The 27,821-nt window shown below is 47.6% G+C and overlaps 2 protein-coding genes, 1 long non-coding RNA gene and 5 other non-coding genes across 14 annotated transcripts in view; all 8 read right to left on the bottom strand.

Annotated features, from left to right (window-relative positions):
- Positions 1–2,029: 2,029 nt before the first annotated feature.
- On the bottom strand, positions 2,030–2,160 carry LOC115100510. The gene has a single exon (XR_003859119.1). It is a non-coding gene; the product is annotated as a small nucleolar RNA SNORA35 (small nucleolar RNA).
- Positions 2,161–2,348: 188 nt separating this feature from the next.
- Positions 2,349–15,732, bottom strand: LOC115100058 (40S ribosomal protein S8). Its single transcript, XM_029618229.1, has 6 exons — positions 15,616–15,732; positions 15,226–15,332; positions 14,789–14,888; positions 13,073–13,248; positions 6,307–6,436; positions 2,349–2,512 (listed from the first exon to the last, which is right to left on the bottom strand). Exons 1-6 carry the CDS (start codon positions 15,617–15,619, stop codon positions 2,403–2,405), a joined length of 627 nt encoding a protein of 208 aa, XP_029474089.1. The 5' UTR covers positions 15,620–15,732; the 3' UTR covers positions 2,349–2,402.
- LOC115100060 lies at positions 3,138–6,300 on the bottom strand. Its single transcript, XR_003858950.1, has 2 exons — positions 5,654–6,300; positions 3,138–5,565 (listed from the first exon to the last, which is right to left on the bottom strand). It is a non-coding gene; the product is annotated as an uncharacterized LOC115100060 (long non-coding RNA).
- Positions 5,261–5,331, bottom strand: LOC115100496. The gene has a single exon (XR_003859106.1). It is a non-coding gene; the product is annotated as a small nucleolar RNA SNORD38 (small nucleolar RNA).
- Positions 9,396–9,465, bottom strand: LOC115100498. Its single transcript, XR_003859108.1, has one exon. It is a non-coding gene; the product is annotated as a small nucleolar RNA SNORD38 (small nucleolar RNA).
- On the bottom strand, positions 14,973–15,075 carry LOC115100502. Its single transcript, XR_003859111.1, has one exon. It is a non-coding gene; the product is annotated as a small nucleolar RNA SNORD46 (small nucleolar RNA).
- On the bottom strand, positions 15,413–15,490 carry LOC115100494. The gene has a single exon (XR_003859104.1). It is a non-coding gene; the product is annotated as a small nucleolar RNA SNORD55/SNORD39 (small nucleolar RNA).
- A 5,365-nt stretch (positions 15,733–21,097) lies between the features above and the next one.
- LOC115100226 (kinesin-like protein KIF2C) overlaps positions 21,098–27,821 on the bottom strand; it is a 120,112-nt gene continuing 113,388 nt past the window's right edge. For all 7 annotated transcript variants that reach the window (XM_029618568.1, XM_029618571.1, XM_029618569.1 and 4 more), the window contains 3 exons: positions 27,681–27,794; positions 23,413–23,536; positions 21,098–22,870 (listed from right to left, as the gene is read on the bottom strand). In XM_029618568.1, coding sequence (XP_029474428.1) covers positions 22,788–22,870; positions 23,413–23,536; positions 27,681–27,794 — 321 coding nt within the window. In that variant the 3' untranslated portion in view covers positions 21,098–22,787. The remainder of the gene's footprint in view (positions 22,871–23,412; positions 23,537–27,680; positions 27,795–27,821) is intronic.

Genomic DNA, 27,821 nt, shown 5'->3' with positions numbered 1-27,821 from the left:
GCGGTAGACTGTTCCACAAGGAGCTGGGTCCCCTGACACCCGCTGTTCTGGAGGAACTGGGTATAAAGATTCCACGAGAAAAATTGGAATTGGGAGCAGTGGACCCAGTCATGGTTGGCCTCCGGGGCCCAATGAGGTCTTTTCCATTTCTCACGTCAGTCAGCGCAATGATGTTTTAGGAGTGGGATGTCAGCAGGGCCATGGATAAGTTGTATCCTTTGCCAGAGGATATGCTTGAGCTTCTGAAGGTCCCCCAAAGGTGGATGCATCTGTTTCAGCTGTTGCTTAGACGACCATTCCAGTTGCTGGTTCTAAGGCTCTGAAGGACCTTCAAGATAAGAAGTTGGAGGTGCACCTCAAAAAGACTTTTGTCAGCCCTTGGCATTTGGGCTGCTGGATGTAGCGGTTTTATGTTGAAGGCTGGCTTGTGCTGGGTGCAGTAGTTGCAAGTGGACAGGTCCTTGCCTGTATCTGAGACAAAGCAGGTGGCGCAGCTGGAAGCCGTAGTGGCATATGGTACAGATGCCTTATATGATCTTGTAAGGACTATGACGTCAGTGGTTTCGGCCCGCAGACTCCTCTGGTTGAGGAATTGGCCGGCCGACATTTCATCCAAGTCTCAGTTGGGAGCTTTGCCTTTTAAAGGGAAGTTGCTCTTTGGTAAAGATTTAGAGGAGATGATCAAGCTTCTCGGAGAGAATAAGGTTCATAAGTTGCCTGAAGATAAGCTGAAAGGGAAAGGCTCTCTTCATTCCCGCTTCAGAAGGAGTCAGCGGTTTCGGCCACTCAGAGCATTGAGAGTACACAAAAGTCCTCAGGAAGACAACGGTCCTAGAACCAAATCCTTTCAAGGGAGAAGGTGGCTCCTCCCAGGGTAGAGGTGGAGCCAGATCCACCCAATGATGCGAGGCTGGTCCACTCCTCGGTTCCAGCAATAGGGGGCTGGATGGCGCTGTTTGAGGAGTGGACCAAGATCACATTAGACCACTGGGTCTTAAGCATGCCAAAACAAGATTATGCTTTAGAATTTGTTTGGCCGCTAAGAGATTTGTTCCTGGTCTCCCCATGTACTTACGAAGAAAAGAACCTGGCAGTGCGGGAAACTGTTTGTCATCTGCGCATACTGGGAGCCAAGAAAGAGGGCACGATCTGTCCAATCCTCGATTTAAAAAAGATGAACGTGGCTCTGAAGGTTCCTCGGTTTCACATGGAAACCCTGCATTCGCTGCTTGCCTCTGTGCACAGGGGAATTACCAGAGTCTCTGGATTTAACTGAGGCATACTTGCACACTGATCCGGCCCAACCATTAAAGGGACCAGGTTCTCAAGATGTGGTCGCACCGAGAGCTACAGAGGTATTAGGACATTCTTTTTATTCACTATTCCTAGCCTAATAATTCCTAACATTCTGAGCCGATGATTTCAATGTGTTATCCACTATGATGCCTAGATCTCTTTCCTGGGTGGTAGCTCCTAATATGGAACCTAACATCGTGTTACTACAGCAAGGGTTATTTTTCCCTATATGCATCACCTTGCACTTGTCCACATTAAATTTCATCTGCCACTTGGATGCCCAATTTTCCAGTCTCACAAGACATTCCATACTGGGTCAGACCAAGTGTCCATCAAGCCCAGTATCCTGTTTCCAACAGTGGCCAATCTCACAAAATCTCAGCTCAGCTAATCTAAACTACACTTTTTTTTTTTTTTTTTTTTTTTTTAACTAAACCCTAGACTGCAGGTTTTCATCTCTACCATCTGCTGGATTCAGAGAGATACAGCATCAGAATTTAAGAGAATATGAGACAAATACAGAGGGTCTCTCAGGCAGAGAAATGGTCTTTAGCTGCTCTCATGTGTGTGTACTCCCCCCTCCTCAAGAGGATATGATACCTGCATGTTTATCATTTGCATGTTCCAAAAAGAATAAAATCTCAGCACATTTGTACAACACTTACAAAGAGAAATTCACTTAATGGACAAATGTGAAAAGCAGAAGTGAACAAGTGGCACTGCTCAGCACATCATGTGTTCCCAGCCATCGGAAGAGACAGGCTACAATGAAGCCTGACCTTTCTGCAGGAAGGGAGTTTTTCTCTTGCACTGGAATGAGACCCCCAGGTCAGGGGAAGGCCAGGAGGTCACTCATCAGTGCAGCTAAAGTAAGACATTACAGCAGCAGGTCCTCACTAAACGAATGCTCACACACAGCGCAGGTCAGGACCGCTGCCCCACCTTGCTATGTACAACAAGGAATACTGTCAGCTAGTAATGCAGCAGCGAGGGGAGGAAGACAAGACGCCAGGGAGGGCCTTCCAACCCTGCTTTATAAAGAACACACGCTCTCCATTTTTACGAAGATTCGGGTTTTATTTGCCAGTAGAGATGTAGTTTGCTGCTCATTTGCCTTTCTTAGCTTTGATCTTCCTCTGGTAGAATTCCAGCTCTTTGCCCTCCAAGATATAGCCGTCTGCTCGCCCACACTGTCCGGGTCTGGAGGCTATGCAGCCTGTAAGAAGGGCAAGAGAGAATGAGTGTTATAGAGAGGATTCTCATAATGCTCAGGTACTCATGGTTCTCAAAGTGGTATTTGGATATAAAACACAAAAAAATCCACCACACACTGGAAACTTGGGCACATGCTACGTGGAACCCAGCGTTTGCATGTGGCTCACTGCCAGTACATGCTGCACACCACCAATGTATTATTTTAAAACACCTTCTTTTTAATGTTGTTATCTGCTCTTCCTATGTCTGAGTTTTTTAAATAGCGCTCGCTCTACAGAAAGTCCACACACCAAAGAACCTTAAGACCTATCAGTCCATCCTTGCCTATAGTTCGGCGCGATTTCCCGGTAAGTAGGCCGCACCATGCGGCAAATCCCTGGGCTCGATTTTTTGCGTATCCAAAAAAAAGAACCGTGGCGTTCGGCGCGATTTCCCGGTCCCCCCGGGCCGAAAAAACAGCGAAAATGGAGCGAACACCCGGCCGGCGGAGGCCCTAACTCCAGGCAAGTACAAAAAACGAATTTTAAAGTAGGGTCCCCAACCCTCTGCTCTGCAGCCTCAAATACCAGGGGGGATGGTCCCACCAGGACCTGACAACCCCCTGGGAGGCTAAACGCTGCACTGCCTTTTTTTTTTTTCCAAATGGAAGGAACCCTACCAAGATCCCTAACCTGAAGAACAGCAGCAGCACTAAGCTAAAGAACCAACTCTCTAACTTAGCACCACCGAGAGACACAGGCGTTGCACCTCCACCATCTGCTGGAGACAGAATAATACTGGCAGACACTAGGTGGCACCTCAGGGGTATAGGACAGAGTCCGCAAAGTCTTCTTCTGCCTCCATCTGCTGGTGGGGAGGCAAAACCCCGCCGTCCTGGACTGATCCGGGTACGTACAGGGAATCTCCACAATACGGAGACACTACTACTTGCCGGTCTGGATTCTATACCCAGTGGCTTTGATTCTGGTACCACTCGACGACAGTGCAGCATTTGACTCTCTCAATCACAGCAGTCTTCTTACCCAGCTGAGATTGCACCTGCAGGAAGGGTATTTTCCTGGTTTGAACGTGCTCTGACAGAACGTAACAAACACCTCCTATTGGCTCCCTGTAACTGCAGGAATGCCACAAGGCTCAGTGCTCTTATTGGCCTTCTACAACATTTCTTATTCCTGTCACTTGCTTTCCACTCTAGGTCTATCCTAAAGGCTTTATGCAGATCACATCCAATTTTTTCCCCCTTTGAAAATCATCACCGAATTTGCTGGAGTCAGAGAAATACTGAAGGTTTACAGAGGGTGCACCAGTCATGAGGGACCGCCCTCTCAGTTTTTGCTCTGACTCCATCTGCTGGAAGGGGGACATAAAGGAAAATTAGTTTCTTACCTGATAATTTTCGTTCCTCAACCCCCGACGCTGCTGCCAGAAAGGGCCGGGCTCTCAGCCCTCAACAGCGGCCTCAACCAGGGGGGGATGGTCCCCTCAGAACCTTTCAACCCCCCTGGGAGGCTTGCAGGACCTGGACGGGATCTTCTCGAAACAAAACCCCTCAACTGCCTTATAAATAAATTCCCTTTACTTTTTTTTTTTTTTTATATCTCCTGACTAACTAACCAGGATCACCAGAGACTGTGGGTGGACCTACCCCATCTGCTGGAGACAGAGTAAGACTGACGAGCTGTGGGTGGCGCCTTACTATATGTGGGGGTGCCTGACAAGTTTTGCTCTGTCTCCATCTGCTGGTGCGGAGTCACAACCCAGGTGACTGGACTGATCCTGGTACGTACAGGGAACCCGCGTTCTGGACTGATCCTGGTACGTGCAGGGACCATGACCCTGGGCTGTTGTGTACCATATGAATCTCCCAGTCCTTCAATTCGATTGCCATGCCATACCAATCGGGATAATGCTAGACCCACAAAACCCATAGTTTGCTCATCTTTCTTCAAGCTAAAGCTTCTCCACCTCAAGCTATTCCTAGACCCTGACAACTTCCATACTGACTTCAATCACCAATACTCACCTGCTTAGATTACTACAATTCCTTAGACGTTGGGCTCTCCGAGAACATATTTCACCTGCAATCTCTTCACTAGCTCCCAAACTCAGCTCCACAATCCATAAGCTCTGGAAAAATTTTACATGCCCTGGACTGGAAGCACTTTGATGCACTTCCCATCCCATGTGAACGAGTCCTTTCACTAGCAGCAACTCCCTCCCTATTATACCCCTAAAAGGATTCAAGCACCCTTTTCCCCAGATTCAGCTTCCAGTCAGCTTCCTGAATGCTTTGTGATTTGCATCAGTTCCTCGTTTTCTAATGCTCCCATGAACTAGCAGGTCTGGATCGCATGTCCTCACCTAGGTTATTGGAAGCCTGTTTGTTGATCTGTTGACCTTGTCTTTTAGAAGTCAGTGAGTATTTTGTGTTTCATGTTCCGCATCCTGAACGTCAAGAGGGTGCAGGTTAATAATTTTAAGATAAATAAATGTAGACACTGGAAAGTGTCAACCAGATGTCCTGTTCTGCAAGATTTGAACATAAGTGTACTTGTTGCTTTAGTATCTTAATAGGAAAGAGACACCAGCTGCATCATATTCTAGCCCAAAGCCCAGTAAAAATATGAGAACAGTAAGACAGAGGAGCTGCAGCTGCATGTGCTGGCAGAAAAGGGAAATCCGCTTCCTACTGCTGCAGCCGCTGGCTAATCCTAGCCCCGTATAGAGTTTGCTTAGGTCCACAGGAAGTCTTCTTCAGATTACAAACTGTCATCGCTTCCATTCAGCAGCAGAACTGGACAAAGTTATCATCACTAGAAGACTTCAAGCAAATTAAAATAATTGAAGAGACCCCACAGCCTGCAGCACTTAGCAGGGCAGTCTCTCGCAAGGAGGAGGAAGCCCTTTACACATGCAACCTACCTTACTCCCCGGACCCCTGGAACGCAACATAACTACAACCTTACAGGGCAGCCTCTCGCAAGGAGGAGGGAGCCCTTTACACATGCAACCTACCTTACTCCCCGGACCCCTGGAACACAACATAACTACAACCTTACAGGGCAGCCTCTCGCAAGGAGGAGGGAGCCCTTTACACATGCAACCTACCTTACTCCACGGACCCCTGGAACACAACTACAACCTTACAGGGCAGCCTCTCGCAAGGAGGAGGAAGCCCTTTACACATGCAACCTACCTTACTCCCCGGACCCCTGGAACACAACATAACTACAAACTTACAGGGCAGCCTCTCACAAGGAGGAGGAAGCCCTTTACACATGCAACCTACCTTACTCCCCGGACCCCTGGAACACAACATAACTACAACCTTACAGGGCAGCCTCTCGCAAGGAGGAGGAAGCCCTTTACACATACAACCTACCTTACTCCCCGGACCCCTGGAACACAACATAACTACAACCTTACAGGGCAGCCTCTCGCAAGGAGGAGGAAGCCCTTTACACATGCAACCTACCTTACTCCCCGGACCCCTGGAACACAACATAACTACAACCTTGACTGAACTATGGGCTCTGTTCCCACCCCTCTCTCATCCAATCAGAAGCAAAGGGGAGCCCAGAACCCTGCAGAGGAGCTCCCATAACATTCTTAATAAATATAGAGTGCACCCCATAATCACAAAACGAGGGGCAGAGACTGAGGAACACTTTTTTTTTTTAGGATGCATCTGTGGGAGTAGAAGCACCTGCAGTGACCGAGAGCGTTAACAGCAATCTGACACCTCCTCCCACCAACACAAGGACACCCAGGCAACCAAATGGGGAGAACACTCACCAAGAAGCTTCCCTTGCTGGAACTGCTCCTCCAGGAGGGAGCTGATCTTGGCTGTCTTTTTCCTCTCATCGTATTTTTTCTGAATCTTCTTGGACCTTTTCTTGTTCAGGATTTCTTCTTCTTCAGGAGTCTGCCAAAAACATTCAACATAAAGCAGGCCCTCAGGCTTTGCCTTTAAACATTTTCTAGTCACACCCTTGGTCCCATTCCATTTCAGGATATAAAGGCATGAGACAAAACCATTTTCAGCAACAAACTACACTTAGATCGGTTTTCCTCAGCCCCCCCTAAAACATGTCAGCATGTTACTGCAGCACAAGACATTGGGAGCACTATAAAGTAGGATCCTCTCTCAGGAGAAGACAATTGGATGTATGCATTGCACAGCTAACTATTTCCACCTCTGGGGCATGTGGGGAGTGGGACACAGGAAAGCTGCAGATTGCTGCTTGCTGGGGGAAACAGACCTGCAGCTCAGAGACTGCTACCCATGATCTCCTGGAAAGGAGACTCCCAACTATTCAGCACATCTGGTCTGGTACTTACGTGCAAACTAAAAGCAGGAGCATCTCAGTGTGACGTAAGCAAGCCACATAACTCCCTAGCATGCGCCTTGTTCCCCTTCTCTGGGAAACGTAGCTAGGAAAATTGATTCTTATAGCAGCGGTCAGCCACTTCCAGCCCTCAGCACTGTAGGCCTGTGTACCCTCCTAGTCTTGTTTTATATAGAGACAGGCACAGCAAACATACATTCCTGCCAGACAATACAAGTAATAAAGGAAAATTGGTTCTTACTTGCTAATTTTCATTCTTGTAATACCCCAGATCAGTCCAGACCAGTGGGTTTATGCCTCCCTACCGGCAGATGGAGGCAGAGAACAAAACCTTGAGGCCCTGCTACATAAGCAAGCGAGCCACCTGCAGTCCCTCAGTATTGACCTGTACCCAAGCTGAGATTAAATACTATTCCGTTCTCCCCAGGCAAACTGTAAAAAAAAAAAAAAAAAAAAAAAAAAAAAAAAAGCACAAGGGTTGGAATCCCCTGAACTGGAGATCTGCAAAAAAAACCAAACCAAGACCCACACTGTCCTGGCAACTGCTTAACTAAACCAACGTTAACTGTTGAGACCGGTAAAGACGATGCAATACCACACATATGAGTAACAGGAAAATCAGTCTTTCTGCAACACCGGGGCAGGTCTCTGGACTGATCTGTGGTATTACAGGAATGAAAATTAACAGGTAAGAACCAATTTTCCTCTCTTGGACATACCCAGATCAGTCCAGACCAATGGGATGTACCCAAGCCACCCTACATCGGGCGGGTCCCCGAAAGACCAACTCAATACACTTTCACCAAAATCGTATCCACTGGCGCCTGAACATCCAATCAGTAATGCCTGGTCAAAGTATGCAGGGAAGACCACCCTGCGGCCCTACATACCTCCTGCGGAGACACAACTGACACTCTGCCCAAGAGGCTGCCTGCTTTCTACTAGAATGCGCTTTAAGGTCATTTTGGACCACACAACCCTTAGAAACATAGGCCACACACTGTCTGATTCACATGGAAAACAGAAACCACCTTTGGCAAAAAGGCACCGGACTCAAAGACACCTTGGTGGAGGAAATACGTAAAAGGGTCGCGGCAAAAAAAGCCTGAAGCTCCAAAATATGTCTGACCAAGCAGATTGCGACCAGAAACACCATCTTTAGTGTAAGATCCTTCAAAGAGGCTCACAGAGAACCCTCAAGATCAAGTTGCAAACCAGAAGCTTCAAATGCTTCACTATCTTGAGGAAACAAATGACAATGGGATGAGATGTCAATGGCCTGCCCCGCACCTTGCCCCAAGCCAAAACCTGGACTCGGAGCAAACTATAAGCCAGGCCTTTGGACAGACCTTGTTGCAGAAAGGACGAAACAGAAGCCAGTAGAGGATCCAACCACTGCTGCGTGTACCAGGACTCAAAGACCTTCCAAACTCTAACATAAGCCATGGAAGTAGAAGGCCATCTAGCCCAAAGAAGCACAGAAATCATCGACTCTGTAAAACCCTTCATGCGCAGTCACTGCCTCTCAAAAGCCAAGCCACGAGACAGAAGCGATCCTCCCAATCCGAAATATGGGACCCTACTGCAGTGGCCCCTGCAGATGAGCCAACCGAAGAGAACCAGACAGATGCAAACCACGGATGACGCAGCCACTCCGGCACTACTAGAACCACTAGCTCTGAATGAACTTCTATGCGACATAGCACTTACCCTATGAGCGGCCACGGAGGAAACACATACAGGAGAATCCACGTCGGTCAAGGACACACTAGAGCACCTAGGCCCACTGAAACAACTTCTCTTCTGCGACTGAAGAATCTTAACATCTCAGAGTTGCCCCATCACCATGAAGTCCAGTTGAGGAACTCCCCATCTGGCACAAATATGGTTCCAGGCTTCCAGGGACAGTTCCCGCTCCCCGGATCCAGTTGCTGTCAGCTTAAGAAATCTGCCTGTACGTTGTCTATTACCGCTACATGAGAGGCCGCAATTCCTTCGAGGTGATGCTCCGCCCATGCGTACAGTAGCTGAGCTTCTGGAGCTACCACGTGGCTCCTTGTTCCTTCTTGGCGGTTGATGTATAACACCGTTGTCCGACAACACTTATACAATTTGGCCCTGGACCAGGAACACCTTCAAAGCTCTGCGTACAGCTCTCGTCTCCAAGCCTTCGCCACCATCGACCAGAGACCCTCAGCTAAACATCACATCCACACTGCACCCCAGCCTTTGAGGCTGACATCCGAAGTCAGCACAACCCAATCCGGAACTTCGAGGACCATTCCCTTACCCAAATTGGTCCAAGACAGCCACCATGCCAGGCTGGCCTTGGTATCCCGCATCAGAGGCAAGGGAGACAGAGTAATACTGAGACACTGCAGGTAGCATGCTGTGTCATGTACTAGTGTCGGTAAAGCTTTTGTTCTGTCCCCATCTGCTGGTAGGGATGCAAAGTTCTCTCATCTGGACTGATCCGGTATGTACAGGGAACACGTGATTATCAAACACATTTGAGCTCCTGCAGTCTGTGTCAAGTCTCTCTCAGAATTACAAATGTCATCGCTCTCCATTCAGTAGCAGAACTGGACAGTTTTCATCATTGAAAGACTGCACAGAGTTCTTAAGTTACTTTAGGTAAGAACCAATTTTTCCATATATGCCAATTTTCGTTCCTATAGTACCACAGATCAGTCCAGACTCCTGGGTTTTGTCTCCATCTGCTGGCAGAGGCACAAAGTTGTACTGACATTGCTATTTAACCAAGTGTGCCACCTGCAGTCCCTCAGTATCAACCTGCATCCAAGCCAAACCGTAAAACCTACAAAATTTATAGCCTACCCTCTCCCCATCGAACAGGAGGATGGCGACGTTATAACATACTGGAAAAACTCTGTACTAGAATATAAGTAAAAATAAATACAGCATAGAGAACTGGTAACAATTCTGCATCACATACAAGCCAAGAGAACGAGCAGTCAACTCTCCTCTTCTTCTTATGGGTGGATCTCTGGACTGATCTGTGGTACTACAGGAACAAAAATTAGCAGGAAGAACCAATTTTCCTTTCCATTATGTACCCCGATCAGTACAGACTCCTGGGATGTACCTAAGCCCACTAAACTGGGTGGGTCCTGGAGAGTCCCACTCGTAGAACACTCTCCAATACACCTGGCAGTCGGAACCCTGACATCCAAGTAATAGTGTCTGTTGAAAGTGTACAGCGAAGCTGGTACACATAGCTGCCCTGATCCCAAGGGCCGACACCTCAAAAATTCTCTTAAGTTGCAGCTCCAGCTTACGATCCTGCAGGTCTTTCAAGGCTGTACCCCCTGTTACCGGAATAGTGGCCCTTTTGGTAACAGCGGCAACTGCGGAATCAATCTTGGGAAGCCTGAGGAGCTCCAACGCGTCCTCCGGGAGCGGGTACAATCTTTCCATCGCTCGGCCGACCTTTAAACCTAGCTCCGGATTGTCCCATTCTTTATACAATAAGTCCGTGACCGACCAGGGAAAGGAACGAGCCGGACCACGGAGAGCCACCCTGACGGGGTCCATAGATCCAACCCTGGAATCCTCGGGGGGGGGGGGGAACTCTTTCTTCCGAGGCGCACCACCTTCGGATCATCGCCGTCCGTCTTCTGGACCGCCCCCGGCTTGGCCGGCTGAGGATAAAGCTCAGGATCCTCTTCCTGTCAGTCGCCAGCAGGTATCGGGGGCGCTGGATCGTCCTCCGATGAGTCCGATTGAGATGACTCCGTCAACTTTTCCCGAGAACGGAGAGGACGCTTCGGCTTGGGGGCATCCGCCCCCTCCGACAGCCTGGATCGTTTCTGTGAAGCCTCCCGGGGCAACTTGGATCGCGACTTCCGTCCCGATCTGCGAGCCTTGAAGAACTTGCGCATCATGTCCACAAAGTGGGAGAACGAAGAAGAACCATCTGACTCCGGATCCTCATCTGAGGAAACCCCGCGGTTGGAGCTATCGGCCCCATGCCCCCACCAGGAGCAGCCGGCCTCAGGGAGAGCGGAGGAGGAGAAGACCCATCACCCAGCGTATCCAGCGCTGTCCTTTCCTAATCCCGGAAGGTTGCTAACAAGGCCTCCGAACCAGCACCGAGGTGGAATGGAGCCGGCGGAGCTGGGTCTTTCTCCCTAAAATCAGGCCTCCGGGGCTCCCAACGTGATCTGGAATCTTGCCCAGGCTCCTTACCAAGTAAATCCCGTGAGGAGCCTTCCCCACCGGAGAGACAGGCCATGTAGACCCCAGCGCGGGAAATCCGCGTGCGCGCACTGCCACAAGCAGAGGCCGCACCATGCAGCATATCCCCGGGCTCGATTAGGTGAGTAGCCGAAAAAAGAACCGCGGCGTTTGGAGCGATTTCCCGGTCAGTAGGCTGCACCATGCGGCAAATCCCCGGGCTCGATTAGTTGAGTACCTGAAAAAAGAACCGTGGCGTTCGGCGCGATTTCCCGGTCCCCCCGGGCCGAAAAAATGGTAAAAAAGCGGCGAAAAACTGAGCGAACACCCAGCCGGCGGAGGCACTAACTCCAGGCAAGTTTTAAAAATGAAACTTAAATTGTAAATTTTACCTGTACCTGAAGAAAACGGCAAGCTGGACAAGGATGAGTGGCCGAGACCCCCGGCATCACCCCGAGCAACGGCAAAAGTAGGGTCCCCAACCCTCTGCTCTGCAGCCTCTATTACCAGGGGGGATGGTCCCACCAGGACCTGACAACCCCCTGGGAGGCTAAATGCTGCACTGCTGGCCTGCAGCCGAAAACCCTTTTTTTTTTTTTTTAATTTAAAGGAACCCTACCAAGATCCCCAACAAGAAGAAACAGCAGCACTAAGCTAAGAATACCAAAAACCAAACCCCTAACCTAGCACCACCGAGAGACACCAGGCGTTGCACCTCCACCATCTGCTGGAGACAGAAGAATACCGGCAGACACCAGGTGGCACCTCAGGGGTATAGGACAGAGTCCGCAAAGTCTTCTTCTGCCTCCATCTGCTGGTGGGGAGGCAAAACCCAGCTGTCCTGGACTGATCCGGGTACGTACAGGGAACTGCTCCTCTTTTTTTTTTTTTTTTTACCTGGAGCTGTCCTTCGCCATGATTCTGAAGTGGTCCGGCCGGGGTGAGTGAGCCGGGCTCCCCGGTATCACCCCGGCTGGGCAGTACACGAACCCAGGTTCCTCGACCCTTAGCCCCAGCAAGTGCTCGACCAGGGGGGGGTGGTCCCCTCAGGACCTGACAACCCCCTGGGAGCGAAGGACCAGCTGAGCAAGCAGCTGCTTTTTCTTCTTTTCCCTCTTTTTTTTTTTTTTAATGAGGAAAGAAAGCCACACTCCAGAAAAAACCTGACTACCCTCAGCACCTCCCCCCCCCCCCCCTTTTTTTTTTTTAAATCAAATCAGACAGTGGGAGAAGCACCCGACCATCTGCTGGAGACAGAGTAATACCGACAGGCTGTGGGTGGCACCTGGTATAATAGGGCAGAACCTGACAAGTCTTGCTCTGTCTCCATCTGCTGGTGCGGAGGCAAAACCCAGGAGTCTGGACTGATCCGGTACGTACAGGGAAATGCATCTTATTGAATTCCCTGTTATAAATAACCATTGCACCCAAATTTTAACTCAACCTGTGCTTAAGATTTGGAAAAGGCGAGTAGATAATTCTAAAATCCAAATCCATATTTAATAAGAAATTCCAGCGAGAACTAAAAGGCTGATGGGTGTGGATCTGAGCCCCCACCCCCACCAGTCTTCCTGTGCCCCCAACATGCCCCGACACTCTGATGTGAGCAGGATACCAAACACCAAGGTTAATGGACACCCTCAGTATTCCTAGCAGGCTAAGAGACTCCAGGCCATCTGTAAGCAGAGCGGGCAGACTGAACACTCATTAAGTATTCCAGGATGTTCTGTGATGTGAGGGAGAACCGTTAAGCAGGAGGACCAGAAAAGGGTGTTCAATTGAATCATACCCTGCCTTTCCGAGCAGGCTACTAGTCCAGCACGATGAGAGACAACTCATGCTTCTTGGGTCATTCAGGGCTGGCAATGGCTGAGCTACAGGTATGCGAGAATGACAGAAAACCCCAGGATAAAAAGAAAGTAGAAAAGCAGTTTCCACAAGTATCAGCACTAAACCTGCAGACCCCACAGATAATAGAGCAGTTTCTCCTGTACCACAGCCTACCGTGTACGCACCAGCTTAGCTCCCTTCTTGCGTCCAAGGGGCAAGGCATAGTGAGCCTCGTACCATTGTCTGTAAGGGGTGCTGTCGATCTGAACGATGCAGTTCTTCACGAGTGTCTTGGTTCTCACCAGCTCATTGTTGGATGCGTTGTAAACCACATCAATAATTCTGGTCTTACGAGTGCAACCTAAGAGGAGAGATGGGTTAGGACAGGATTTGATCTGTCAATGTTACCTAAGCATCCCTTGCATTATCAGGGAATACTAATACTTTGCATGTAAGACAGACAGATTACCACCAGAGCAACTGATGCCTGCAAATCAGGTCCATTCAGCCACACATGCCTACCAGGCTCTACCAGAGGTCAGCCATGGTAGCCAGAACTCATGGTGGGAGAAGGATTTGCTACTTATCTTTTATCATTAGATGCCACCTCCCACTGCTCCACTTTGTGCCATATTCTTCTAGGCCCTTAGTACTGAGTACATAGGCATCGCCATGTCTATTCCAAAATTCAAGCTCTGCCCATTTCTTTATGCATCCCTACAATTGCCACCTTTTCCTATTCCTTCCTTTTTAAAATATTTACCTGGAAAAATGATCATTTTTCCCCACTGAATTTCTCCAGTTTGTTATAAACACTAATTAATTCCATGAAAAAAAAATGAAGATTCCTAATTATGATTCCTTGTATTGGAAATTACCAAGAAAAACCTTAGAAAAAATTAACTCCACTAGGTTCTGTTTCTTGGAAGTGTGTGACCAGTTTAAAACACAAAGAGAGAGTAATTTATATTTAAAATATTATAAAAAATAAATTTTAGCAAATTTAATCCTCCATTCATCCACAGACAGCAGCAGCAATGCAGGCTCACCTGTCACGTACACTGTCCCAGAGAACAGGTACAGCACAAGTAGCAGCAGTGCAAGCTACACATAAACACCCCCACTGGAGAGAAGGTACAATTCAGGAAGCAACAGCACAAACTTCATTCACACTCCTGGCTCACAGCTCTAACCACAAGACTTTTACTGTCATAGCCTGGCTCAGCCTAGTTAACTGCAAATGCCTGTGGCTGATGGCGCTTAATGGCTGCAAGTGTGCATGCTAGAGACATGAAACAGGAATGGAGTAGCAGCCTACTGGTTAGAGCAGCGGGGTGTGAATCAGCAAAGCCAGGGTTCAAATCAGTACCTGAATATAATAATCCACTCTTAAATGTCTGAGGCCGGAATATAAATTAAAAAAAAAAAATCCCATTGCTGCTCCTTGTGACTTGCCCAAGGTTACTTTGCAATCCCTACTGTCTCAAGTTTACATTGTAAACCCTTTGGGGATAGGGAAATACTTAGTTTATGAATGTAATCTGCTTTGAAATGCTGAAAAAATGGGGGATTCAGAAGTTTGGTTTGTTTTTTTTTTAAGAGTACTGTGTCAGACAAGCTGTTTTCTAATAACAGCATGAAACCAGACAAAGATGAGTATCTGTTCCATGCCTGGGAGAACCAAGCTGTTTGAGGCCTTGAAATGGGGGGTGTGCCTACATTCTTTAAAGTCAACTGGAACAGTCCAGCACACAGGTTTAGGGAACCTTATTGGCATGAAGATTTATAAATGTGGTGCCAAAAGAATGCAGAGAATGATTACAAGTTGAAGTTCAGTCTCTACTGTAACAGACAAACCTGGGAATCCTTAATTCATTAAGAAACCATCTTAGTGCACTTACACTCAGAGCCCCAGGAGAAGTTCCCAGCATCCAACCTCAGAGCTCTGTATTTCTTGTTGCCACCACGAACTCTAACAGTGTGAATACGACGGGGACCGATCTAAACAGAAAACAGAAAAAAAAGATAAAGAAAAGCAGCGCTGGTGGAAAGCCCAAGATGAATGTATTTCCATTAGCCAAGGCAATGCAATCAGAGTAACTATGACAGGCCTAGCACTGGCAGGAGGACCACGGGGACCAAGACGGCCCCAACCCCCCGCCTAAGGTCACATCTTCATCATTTGCACTGCCTGGCGAGCCGGCCATCCTCCTTCAGGGCCACCGCCGGCTCTGCTGCGATTTCCACTCAGAGCCAGCCACATCCCCGGGGCGGCAGGTATTAGCCGGGCCTGGCCTACTAGGAGCCGTTCGGTGTTTAGCCGCCATTGAGCTGCTACCTTGGTGTTGGCGGCGGGCCGCCCCAGCTCGTACTTCCTCTTCTTGTGGTAGGGCTTCCTCTTGCCTCCCGTCTTGCGGCGCTTGTGCCAGTTATCCCGTGAGATACCTGGGGAGAGGAGGCAGAAGCAGCTGAGAGAACCGCCAGGACCCGGCCCTGCACTCCCTCCCTCCCACCAGCCCGGCCCCCGAGTGCTCAGCTCTCCAAGGGATTTCCACAGCCTGCCTTCGGCTAAATGCAGCAATAGAAAAGCCTCATCATCCACACTCAGCGGGGAGCGAGCAGCAGCGCGCCAGCGGGGCTCTTCGCTGCCAGCTTGCGCCCCATCGGGACGGAGGATGGCGGCGGATGGCCACCGACGCTCCGGCGCAGCACGGCCACCATTGCTCACCCATCTTCCGGCGCTGGCTGCAAAGAGGAAGCGCAAAGGCTCCCGGGTCCGTTTGATAGGCCAAAGTCGCGCGAGACGCTGGACGGGCTTACGTCATCTCGGCGTCAGAGGGCTGCCTTGGCTACGCAGAGGGGCCGGGCTGCTTGTTAACCCCTTCGGTGCCACCTTCTCCCTCACACCAGCGTGGCCAAACAAAAGTGGAGGGTGGAGGTTGGTTCTTGTGAGAGATCAAGTAGAGTGAGCATTGTAAAGAGAAAATTAAACTGTTTCAATTGCAGTAATGCAGAGCTCCAGCAGCCTGCCCGGCTAAAAAGAAGATTTAGGTGGTTTTTAACATAGTACATGATATAGCACATATAGGCCGAGTCAGTAAAAGTCGCGGCCTGATAAAGAGCAAGATGGTCCATCCTGGCTGCCCCGGAAGTTAGTTATGGTTGTAATGCGGGTTGGGTCCGATTATCCACCTCTATGCCCATGCCTGCTGTTAAGGGTGGTAATTGCCGCTCCATGCAGGTTACTCGGAACTTCAGTTACTACCTTGGGAAGCTTGTTGGGGAGACTAGATTTTGCTCTTTTTCTATGTAATACCTCTGTTTCTTGTTAGTGAATAGGCATACTTTTAGGTCTTGTTTAAATCTTTCTACCTGGTATTAAACAGAGCATCTCAGAGAGAGAATTCCAAGACCTCTTACGTGGGGCAGATGTGTACTCCATAGTATAGGAACAGTCAATAGTCCTTTATTTTGAGATCTTAGTGTGGGGTATGGTGTGTTTGGTTGTAATATTAACACCTATGGAATGAATGGTTTCAAATATTAACACTAGGACTTTATAATAGATTCAGGCAGTCAGTGCAGTGAGCAAGGGTGGGATGTGATCAAGTTTCCTATAATTGAAAAGCATGGGTCCTAGTCCAGATCCCTAAGGCACTCCACTGCCTACCCCTCTCCACTGAGAAAATTGTCCATTTAATCTTACTGTTTCCTGTTTATAATCCACAAAAGGACATCCAGCGCCCGGCCTCCACCACTTCATGGGAGGCATCGAGGTCAATGCCCTCAGGATATTTTTTTTTTTTTTTTTAAAAGAGGAGAAAAATGTCAATGTTGCCTAGACCTCTCCTGCTGGGTCCCCGTGATCTTTCCCCAAAACCAAGGGAGATGGGGAGGAAGCTGAATAGGAGCAGGAAGAGACGTGTCTCCTGCACCTACCTCAGAAGCAGGCTCAACAGGTGTAGGAGAACTTGGGGCCAGGGGCAGGGCCTGGGCCTCCTTAGGAAGCAGTGCAGAGGTCACTGATGCTGGGAATTGTTCCGAAGGCTTGGGCTCCTGCACACTTAATTTTGTTGAAGGGGCCTTGCAACCCTTTGGCTTAATTTGGACACAAAAATCACAAATGCAGACATTGTGGGAGGGTCCCAGGAAAAGGACACAGACTGCATATATTAGGGGGGTGGGGGGTGTCTGTGAGGGACATAATTCACTGGCGGAAACTGGACGATGCAATCAGAAAAAGGCAACACATGGTCGATGGCTGTCAGGTATCTGAGGCAACACCCGTCAGCAATTGACAGTGAAGGAAACTCATCGATCTCTGAAAAGAGGAAGAGGGACCCTAGCAGATGTATAGAAGCGAAGAAAAAAAATGTTTTAGGAAAAAAACAACAGTGAGCTCCTGCACCACATGGGAACAGCTTCACCAAAAAGAGACTGAAGAGGGACCCCCCTGTGGATGCGTAGTTCCCTGTACGTACCCGGATCAGCCCAGCCTCCTGGGTTTTACCTCCCCTCCAGCAGGTGAAGACAGACCAATTTCTGTGGTCTCTGTCGTATACCCCCGAGTTGCCACCTAGAGTGTCAGTATTCTTCTGTCTCCAGTAGGTGGAAGAGGTGCTTCCCTGGAGTCTCGTAGTCTGGTTTTTTTTTCCCTGTACGGCTGGCTAGTGCAGAGTCAGGTTTTTGATCTTAGACCAGTTCCCCTTTTAGCCTCCCAGGGCGTTGTCAGGTCCTGGTGGGACCATCGCCCCTGCTATTTGAGGCTCAGAAGCAGAGGGTTGAGGATGCTTTAGCTACACACTGGAGGTGATCGCAGGGCTCTCGCACTCTCACCATCAGTTAGCTCAAGGGCAGGTTGTTGTTTAGACAGCAATTGGACAATACGATCAAGTCACTCGCCCTGGGCCTGCCGGAGGACAGGCCCAGGGCGAGAGGCTCTTTTCCTCAGAGAGCAAGATTTCAGGGGGATAGACGTTTTCGCTCCTCCTGATCGATCCACAGGCTCAAAACCGTCCAAATACATGGCCCCAGTCCTTTTGAGGCCGGCAGCCCTCCAGAGAAGGAGCCCCTCAGTCTCATGGGGGCCCCCCAAGCCCTCACAATGAAGTGCGGCCGGTTCGTTCCTTGGTTCCGAAGATTGGGGGCAGGCTGTCCTTATTCCTGGAGTGGAGCACAGTAACATCGGATCAATGGGTCCTAAGCATAATCGAACACGGCTACGCTTTAGATTTTGCACGGCCGATCCACGACCGCTTCATGGTTTCCCCATGCGCGTGCCGTCAAGAGACAAGCGGTACACGAGACCCTGATGCGCTTACAAGACCTTGGCACGATAGTTCCAGTTCCAGCCGGAGAACTCAGGCGCAGGCGTTACTCGATCTATTTCATTGTGCCGAAAAAGGAGAGACTGAAGAGGGACCTCTGTGTGGATGCATAGTTAGGAGAATGCTCAGTGTGCCAGGCAAAGTTTCTAGAAATAAAACTTTTCCATCCGATGTCATCCCGTTGTGAGGACTATGATCCTGCTTGTCCTTGGAGAATACCAGATCCCAGGGTGGTTTTCCACCTTGGACCTGTGATGCAGTGTATAGTATTGGTAGCCGCTGTTTGGAGCATGCAACCTCACCTGTGCATGACACAGGAGCTGTAAGCATGCCTGTGTCTGTACTAACTCACTGGTTTCACTGGAAGTTGGCAGAGATATTTGTTCTGGCTTTTGCCACTAAAGGATATGGACTTTATGAATGGACAACCAAGGTGTAAAATAAAAAACCCAAACTAGTTTATGAGTTTTTAATGCAATACCTTGCCACAGGCCCCTTATCAAGATTTTTGTTTTTGAAAAGCTTTCAGTAGATTTTGTCCGTGCTGTCCTTTGTGTATAGAAGGTTATAGGGTATATTTAATGTTAAAGTTCTTCTAATCGATAATGGGTTTGGTGGCTTTCTATAATAAATGTTATCTTCCTAAGGTGCTTAGCAAGTGGACCTTTATAAAAGTCTCAAAAGCTCTCAACTATAAACTAACCTATTTCTTTAGTAAGATTTGTACAAAAACTTTGAGTAAGTTGTCAAAATAGAATTGAGCGTGTATTTAAGCATATATTGAGGACTGTTCTTTTGGATCTTTGGTTTATTATTCAGGGGCAGTCATAGCAGTGTTTGTAAGTTTGTTCTACTTTAATCCAGCCCACTCCACAGTAAGTGATGCTCACCCACCATGAATGGATACAAGGGGTGACAGCCAACTTGTTGGTCTTTCTCCATCAGGTAGTGAGTAAGCATAGGCCATTCATCTGGATTGATCTGACTAGATGAAGAATTTGGGATTTGTGTATTTGTTCCTTGGATTTTTAATTCTACCCTGTTTGACAAAAAACAGTATAATTGTGCCATGCATATCTGAGGCCTTCCTGTCAATCTGCACCTAGGTTTTGCTACTTGCTTCAGAATTACCTCTGCTGGCTTCTTTTGGCATCATGGATAGGTGTGTAAGTCACAGAAGAGTGACTTACCTTCTTAAAGGGAGAATGCCAAATCATGCAGGGCATGAGAAGACTGTTCCTTAATCACTGCGCAAAGGGCTCGATGCAGCTGTAGATGTTTCTCAAAAAATGAAGTCAGTATGTAACTCCATGTTCCAGCCTTCACAATACAAGCTCAATAGGCATTGTTGGGAGAAGGCCCATACAGCTGTCACAGTGATCATGGAAATTGGTCAGTAACATGTCTTAAAGCCTTAACGTCTGCCATCTTAAGTCATTAAGCAAAGGCGTTACTCCATTTTGGAAAGCAAAATTGCTTACCTTGTAATAGGCGTTATCCCAGGACAGCAGAACGGAGTCCTAGTGCAGGAAATCTGTCAAAGTTTCTAGAAACTTTTGCCTGGCCCTGTGAGGCCACTGAGCATGCCATGATATTCTCTGCCACAGGTGTCTCTCTTCAGTCTCGTATGTAGCAATAAGCTTTAGCAAAAAATAAAATAAAAGGAATGAGACCCAACTCCGCGGGGTGGTGGGTGGGTTTCGTGAGGACTACATCCTGCTGTCCTGGGATAACACCTATTACAAGGTAAGCAATTTTGCTTTATCCCAGGACAAGCAGGATGCTAGTCCTCACATATGGGTGATTAGTGAGCTAGAGACTGACTCATTTTGTAGGGAGGCAACACTGAAGTATTGTTGTTGAAAATGAGGCAGCCGAAGATCACAGCAGATTGGATGTAGAAGGAGTTGGGATTAAACTGGAAACAAGTTCTTTAAGACAGATTGTCCATAGGCTGAATCTTGTCATCCTTGCTTGTCCAAACAGTAATGAGCTGCAAAAGTGTGAAGAGAACTCCAATTTGCTGCTTTACATATGTCAAGGATTGGCACTGAACAATAGTGTACTACTGAGGTTGACATTGCCCTTACTGAATGTGCCTTTACTCGCCCTTGGAGAGGAAGGCTATTGAAAGAGAATGGGAATTTGTGAGAAAAAATTTCCAAAGATGAGAAATCGAGACAGAGGTACTCACCAGCTGGTGAAAGGGAGCCCCAAGAGACCTCAGAGAATATTCGAAAAAACTGACTTCAGTCAGAGAATGTTGTGAAGAACTCGCAACGGCTCCTGTCCCGCGATGCCGGTAGCAGTGCGGAAAAGCGAAGACTGAAGAGACACCTGTGGCAGAGAATATCAGGGCATGCTCAGTGGCCTCACAGGGCCAGGCAAAAGTTTAGAAACTTTGACAGAAAGATATCCCACGCTAGGGCTCCATCGGTGATGTCACCCATATGTGACTAGCATCCTGCTTGTCCTGGGATAATAAAACTTTTGGCTAATGCCAATGGGCAGGTCCGTACAGGGTCAGATGGTCTGGGTTTCTTAACTCAGAATATTCCATCTCAGTGCCATCAGATGTCACCCACTTGGGTAGCTGATAAGACTGCTTGCCCTTCAGAATGCCAGTGTTTCTGCACATAATGGTAGAGAATACAGCACTCGTCAGTGGTCTGGCAGTATGTGAGCACTTCTCGTCTTGCCTTGAAGGACACAGAAGGGGAGCAGGATACTGGCACCACTCCGTATTCTCTTGGATCCCATACCTTCTGCACCAATGCCCAGCTGCAAACCAGGGCCAGATTCCCGTTTCTTTCAAGGCCCTTTTCCAGGGTCATCTCTTCCTAGGTGAGCTGCCCTGCACTTTAGGAAGATGCTACCACGGGGCACAGAATGAAGACAATTCTTTATTCACAAACCAAACATTAAAAAGCAACTTATTCCAATGAAACATGACAGACAGCACTTTTACATACAGATTTAGTAATTCAAGTCATTTAAAATTATACTTTAAATGAAGCAGTGATTCCTGTACATATTAGAAGCCAGAAAGACCTAAGACCTGGGATGGAGCATGTAGTGGAACAAGGGAGGAGCCAACCTAAGGGCACTACTCCCTCCCTCAGGACCTTTCCACTGCATGAAGAAACTTTACAAAATTACATAATACTTTTTTGTTTTACACAAAATGCAACACAAGAATAAATGCTTCTTCTAAAGTTTGGTTCCACTTTCTCCCCCACTTCATCTCTGCATTTACTGTACATAACTAGGATGGAGTTAGAGAAAATCCGGCAAGTGCTTGCATCTCACAAAATACAAGCATTTTACACACCAGCCTCCAGCCTGGCTTCATTAGAGATCCAGTGAAAAATCGTTTTGTACAATTTAAAAGTAGATAATCCTAACCTCCCACTAATGTTCACTACTGGCCCCAGAGACCAGTGTTTGTATATAGATACACCCAAGTTTTAAAAACTGTCAAAAATGCAATAGTAGCTGAACTTTGGAACTCACTCGCCTCTTCAGACAGCAGGGGACAAAAGCTCAGCCACTGCAACATTTTGTTGGTCCATTAAAAAAAAAAAAAAAAGGGAGACCAATGAAAAATAGTGTTACTGGCAAGCCAAGAAACTGGCCGACCTTACAAAACCAGCTTTACAGCTGCCTGATAACAGTTCGAGCCCCTGAACTTCATGCTCTGGTTTCACTGCCGTAGCAGGGGTTAAATTCTTTGTAAACCGAGCTGACACAATATGAGTCCCTATAGGCAAAACAAATTCCATTTTACAGCCATTTATCCAAGGGCTCGTTTCAGTCTGTGCTGCTTACTCCTGAAACATGTCAGCCAGTCTGTGCAAGGGCAAGCACAGAGGGGTTGGTGGTGTTTTTGACTTGTGCATGCAAGCAAGTTCACATAGGGAGAGTGGCACACAGAACAGGCCAATCCTGCATCTGTTTTGTTAGGGCCATCCTGAAAACTGGAATGGTTGGAGCCCTCCAGGACCAGAGCTGGGCACCTCTGCTTTACACCCGACAGTGTGTGAGTTTCAGAGGTAGAACCAGCAGGAACTGAAGTGGCAGATCTGTTTAACTCATTCCAGTTAAACTATCAGTGCAAAGGAAGCAAAAAGACATGCTCACAAGCCCCAGAACGTGGTCCCTCACCAGCCCATTTTGACAGGACTGTTCCTTGAGCTCTCCTTTTATATGGGATACTGGGCTGCAATGGTACATGAAATAAAAAAAAAGTTAAAGCAAAGCAGCAACAGGTAAGCTGGCTTAAGCTAAATATGCTACATTACTGACAGTCTGAAACAGGGAAGTCCAAGAGTCGACACCATCTTTAAATAGCAGCAGCCAAAAATCAGCCAATAAGCCTCAATGTGCTACAACAGGGAGGTAAGACTCCTTTCAACAGGCGATACAGTCTGCACTTCATGATTTGCAGCACTTTAATGTTTCATAAAACTTTGCAAACATTTCATTACATGGACATTACAAAGACAAAACCAGGCCGACAGGCAGGGCAGCACCGACATTACAGTCAAACCAGATCAACTGTGCATGTTTTCATTTATTCAGGCCGTCTCTTCTTATTGATTTGTTTGCTGGCTTGTTCTTCCATCTGCATGGCAAGGCGCAAGGCATTCACACGTTCTGTAAAGCAGAGACAGCTTAGTGACAAGAGCTAGGCATTTTGGGAATAATTAGGATACAAGGTGGCAACTCCATGCAGAATTCACTCCAAGTTAGAGTCTCCCACTGCCTCTACCTTCATTTACAGAAATACAAGGGGATCCTGCAGTATTCTATCAGAACGCAATGTCTAGCCAAAGTAAATATTTTCCTGGTTGGTTTAAAAAAAAACCCCCAATATAAAAACTGGTAAAATTGAAAGCTTAGCTCTATGCAGTTAGTGTCCCAAAAGTTGTGAGCAGACAGTGGCACCTCCAGCAACCTCTCAGCTGCTCTAAGTAGTCATCAGAATGTCAAGACTCTCGGTCTGGCCTCCAGAGGGGGAGAAGGCCTAGTCTGATGCTAGTCCACTATGTGCTGGCATATTAAAAGTTGCTCTGAAGCCTCCCAATGCCACATCACTATAGCACCACACAGCTCAATGATGTCAACTGAAATGCTGCATTTACAGACACTTAGAGAAGAGCACAAGATATCCATTCACTGGATACAGCAATACCTACCTCCCAGAGCCATCATCATACGGGATCGGTCCTGGATGAGGTATTCTAGCTGGTTTACAAATGTCTCCAGATCATAATCTGGCTGCTCTGTCACTTCTAACAGCTCAGTCCATCTGAATGCGTTCTGTAACTCAGAACAAAAAAATTGGTTATTTGTTGCTTCTTTTGACAAGTCTTCAACTTTAGCTATGAGATCTTAAATCCTAGAGGCAGACCTAAAATGTCAACCTCCATGAAGCTATGGAGAAACTGTCTTACCCATTCATTTCCTTTCCTTCTGCTCCACCAGTCCTAAGCCTATGGGTTCATCCTCCCATCCAGCCAAATGGAGGCAGAGTTTTACTTTTTTTTTTTTTTTTTTTTAATGACAGCACCAGAACATAAGTGTTCCCTGTACATACCCAGATCAGTCCAAACCATGGGTTAGGCCTCCTTTCCAGCAGGTGGAGACAGATAAACTTCAAAGGCACCCTCAGTTAAGCCGGGGTGCCTCCTGCATCCCTTCAGTATTTCTCTGTCTCCAGCAGATGGAGGTCATGTAAACCCTGCAGTCTATCCTTTAAATTTATCTAAAAAGTAAACTAGCTATAAGTTCTGAATCAAGCAAGTTTTAAAAAAGTTCTGAGAGAAGTTCTCTATCCTCCCAGGGGGTTGTTAGATCCTGTGGGGTCATCCTCTCTGGTGGCAGATTAAAGGAGCTGGGGTTGGTAACCCCACAGGGCTCCAGGTAGATAATAAGCAGGGTAAGTGATTACTGGTGGTCCAGTCCCTCTCTTACCCCGGGCTGCTTTGGCGGTAAAAAATAAATAAACACAAGATGCTGCGGTCATCTGTGTGTGGAGCATGTGGTGAAGCCACCGTGCAGCTTTCTAGAGCTGGGATTTGCTCCCAATTCTTACCTGGTGGGGAAGGCAGCTCCTTTTCAGGGTCTGCAGCATTGCCCAAGCCTCGAGGGGCTTCCAAACGCCCTGCTCAGCGTGATTTCAGTGCTGATCCCTTTTCCCTCAGTGCAGGGACAGCAGCCATCTTAGGCACAGCTCAGGCTGATGCTATGGGGAGGGGCTGGAGACAACATTTAAGTCAATCTGTTGAGTTTCCGGCCTTTCCCGATTTGTCAAATGAGGTATAGCATGCACGGGAGCTTCGTCTGCTCAATGTTTGGCGTGCCTTGCTGTGTTACTTGGAGGTCACTAATTCTCAGACTTTCAGATCAGTTTTGTCTTATGGAGCGGTCCCAAGAAGGTGCACAAAGCATCTAAAACGATTGCCCGATGGCTAAGAGAAGCCATGTTGTCTGCATACATTTGTAAAGGGAGGCCGGTTCATTCGCAAGCAGCTTCATGGGCCGATCCAGTGGTAACTCCTCAGATTTGCAGAGCTGCTACTTGGAAGACGTTACATACTTTTGCTCGCCACTACCGCTCGGACAGTCAGGCACCCGAGTCTTTGGCAGTGGCGTATTGCATGTGGGTCTTATGAGGTCCCACCCGGGTATGTACAGGGAAAAGGAAATTAGTTGTTACCTGATAATTTTCGATCCTGTAGTAGCACGGATCAGTCCAAACGCCTGCTCAAAGATTGACAATGGGTAACAGGGTGATCTACACAGTCCGCGCACGCAAGTTTCATCTGAATTATTGCAGCATACTAAGAAAGAAAGCTACAGTTTTCATGTTTACAGTTCTGTTCTTGCTTGATTCATTGCTAGTCCTATTCTGTTTGGATATTCGATATATTGAAGGGATGGCAGGCTGGAAGTGGTAAGATGTAATTTGTGGTGCTTTGTAGCTCAGGTGGGCAGGAGACTGAAGATTGAACGTTGAGCACGAGCATTATTTATTTTATTTATTTAAACATTTTTATATACCGGCATTAGTTGTGGACATCATGCCGGTTTACATCCAAACTGGTAAAGTATGGAAGTTACATTTTAACAGGGAATTAGAAACTGGGAGGAGGGTAAATAATTAAATAGGATAGACGAGAAATAACAGTAACAGTAACATGGTTCCTCGGTGTGAACGAGGAGAGAGGATAACATATGGTTCCTCAGTATGAGGAAGATGGAACAGACGCAATGTGGTCTATTTTTTTTTTTTTATTGGAGGAAGTGTGAGTTTTTATTCTGGGTAGGCATGTTTGAACAACCATGTTTTCAATTTCTTTTTGAAGTTGTTCATACATGGTTCAAGGCGTAGGTCAGGCGGCAGTGTGTTCCAGTGAGTGGGACCTGCTATGGAACGAGCGCAGTCACGTGTAGAGGTGAGATGGGCTGCTTTAAGGGAGGGCACAGCTAGGGTGCCTTTATTGGTCGTTCTAGTTGGTCGATTGGACTGGGTGGTTGTGAAGGGTAGGTCTAGCCAGTTGGAGTTGTGGGTGTAAATTGCTTTATGCATTATGGTGAGTGTTTTGTAGATAATCCGAGAGGCTATAGGGAGCCAGTGTAGGTCTCTGAGTATAGGGGTGATGTGGTCGTATTTACGAGAGTTTGCAATGAGTCTCGCTGTGGCATGTTGTAACATTTGTAGAGGTTTGATGGAAGAGTAAGGGAGTCCTAGAAGAAGAGCATTACTGTAGTCTAATTTGGATGATATGGTGGCCTGTATGACTGTACGAAAGTCTTGGGTGTGAAGAAGGGGTGTGAGTTTGTTTTTTCAAACTCAACGTACTTAAAAAAACTCCATTCTCAAAGCCTATGTAGTTCTTCATGCTTAGTTGGTGGTCAAGTAGAACTCCAAGGTCTCTCACGGCTGGTTGTGTTGAGAGGAGGTGGAGTTTGGAGGTACCAGATGGCGGAGGTGCAGGGGCAGCGTGAGGTGAGATGAGTAGAAGTTCAGTTTTGTTCGTGTTGAGGGCGAGGTGTAGGTTGGTGAGCAGGGAGTTGATGGCGGTAAGGCATTTCTCCCAATGTTCTAGTGCGTCAGAGATGGAGTTCTGGATGGGGATGATGATCTGAACATCATCAGCGTAGAGGTAGAACTTGAGATGGAGATCAGAGAGGAGTTGGCAGAGGGGAGGTGATGTAAATATTGAAAAGGGTGGATGAGAGAGATGAGCCTTGGGGGACTCCCTGTTGGAGGGGTTGTGGTGTGGATGTGGAGTTCCCGATTTTGACTGAGAACTTTGTTTGAGAGGAAGGATTTAAACCAGGAAAGGGCTAGGTCTGAGATGCCAATGAGTTCCAGGCGAGTTATTAGATGGTGGTGGCTGATAGTGTCGAAGGCTGATGAAATGTCGAGGAGGGCAAGGAGGTAGCTATGGCCTTGACCCATGCCTCTGAGGAGGTGGTCGGAAAGGGAGAGCAGAAGGGATTCAGTGTTGAAGTGTTTCCTAAAACCAAATTGTGCTGGGTGGAGGATCTGGTGGTCTTCTAGATATTTCATGAGTTGGAAGTTAACCACTCTTTCCAAGAGCTTGGCAATGAAGGGGAGGTTGGATATTGGGCGGAAGTTAGCAGGGTCTTTGGGGTCGAGCGAAGGTTTAAGGAGGGGTTTGACCACTGTGTGTTTGAGTGCATCTGGAACAGATCCGTGTGCAATCGAGCAGTTAATATCTGCTACGGCTTTAGCTATTGTATTGGGTATGGTTAGAAGTGCTTTGGAGGGTATAAGGTCTTCAGGGTGGTAAGAGTGTTTGAGTTTTTTGAAAATGGTTTGGATTTCTATGGTGGAGGTGAAGTCAAGGGTGGGCATAGAGGGTTGAGTTTCTATGGTGGAGGTAAAGTTAAGAGTAGGCATTAAGGGTTGGGAAGGGGAAGAGGGAATGGTCAGGGTGGGTGTGAGACTGTTCGAAGAAGGGGGGGAATCTCTTTAGGAGCGTTGCAATTTTGTTGAAGAAGAACTTGGCTAGTTCCTCGCATTTGGCGGAGTCATCGAATTCAGGTGTAGTGGGAGGGATAGGAGTCGTGAGGCCAGAGACGTAGGAAAAGAGAGTGTTTTGGGGTTGAATCTGTAGTCATGGATTTTTTTAGCGTAATAATCTCATTTGTGTTTTTGGGTGGAGAGTCTGTAGCTGTGGAGAACTGATTTGTATGCTGCGGAGTTCTGCGGGGTTTGGTCTTTATGCCATTGTCTTTCCTTTTGCCTAAGAGTAGATTTTAGGGTTCTCAGTTCTGACAAATTCCTTTCTACTTATTAAAACCTCGATTTTTGAATGGCAGTGGCACCTTTTTTGCAGAGACTCTTGATGTGACCAGGATTCCCAGAAGTTTAACTAGATACCATTTTACTACTGGAGGAAAAACCTGGAGTGCACAACCCAGCTATTACCTGCACTTCTCCTCTCAACTCCTCCACAACTTTCTCTTCCAGTTCACTAATCTGGCTCATCGCATCATGGAAACTCGACATATGCGAGGACAGCTCTTCATCTTTCAACAAAAGCTAATGAAAGAAAGAAAAAGAAAAAAA

The sequence above is a fragment of the Rhinatrema bivittatum genome, chromosome 10 (assembly GCF_901001135.1).
Source record: "Rhinatrema bivittatum chromosome 10, aRhiBiv1.1, whole genome shotgun sequence".
Classification (NCBI taxonomy): Eukaryota; Metazoa; Chordata; class Amphibia; order Gymnophiona; family Rhinatrematidae; genus Rhinatrema; species Rhinatrema bivittatum.
Note: the sequence above shows the minus strand (reverse complement) of the source record. Positions and strands in the feature narration are given on the sequence as shown.

What these genes read in the sequence shown, in the direction of transcription:
- LOC115100058 (XM_029618229.1), bottom strand. An exon ending in GGCCCGCCGCCAACACCAAG is followed by an intron (nt 14,889 to 15,225) that starts GTAGCAGCTCAA and finishes TTTTCTGTTTAG; the next exon opens with ATCGGTCCCCGTCGTATTCA. An exon ending in CTTCTCCTGGGGCTCTGAGT is followed by an intron (nt 13,249 to 14,788) that starts GTAAGTGCACTA and finishes CTCTCCTCTTAG; the next exon opens with GTTGCACTCGTAAGACCAGA.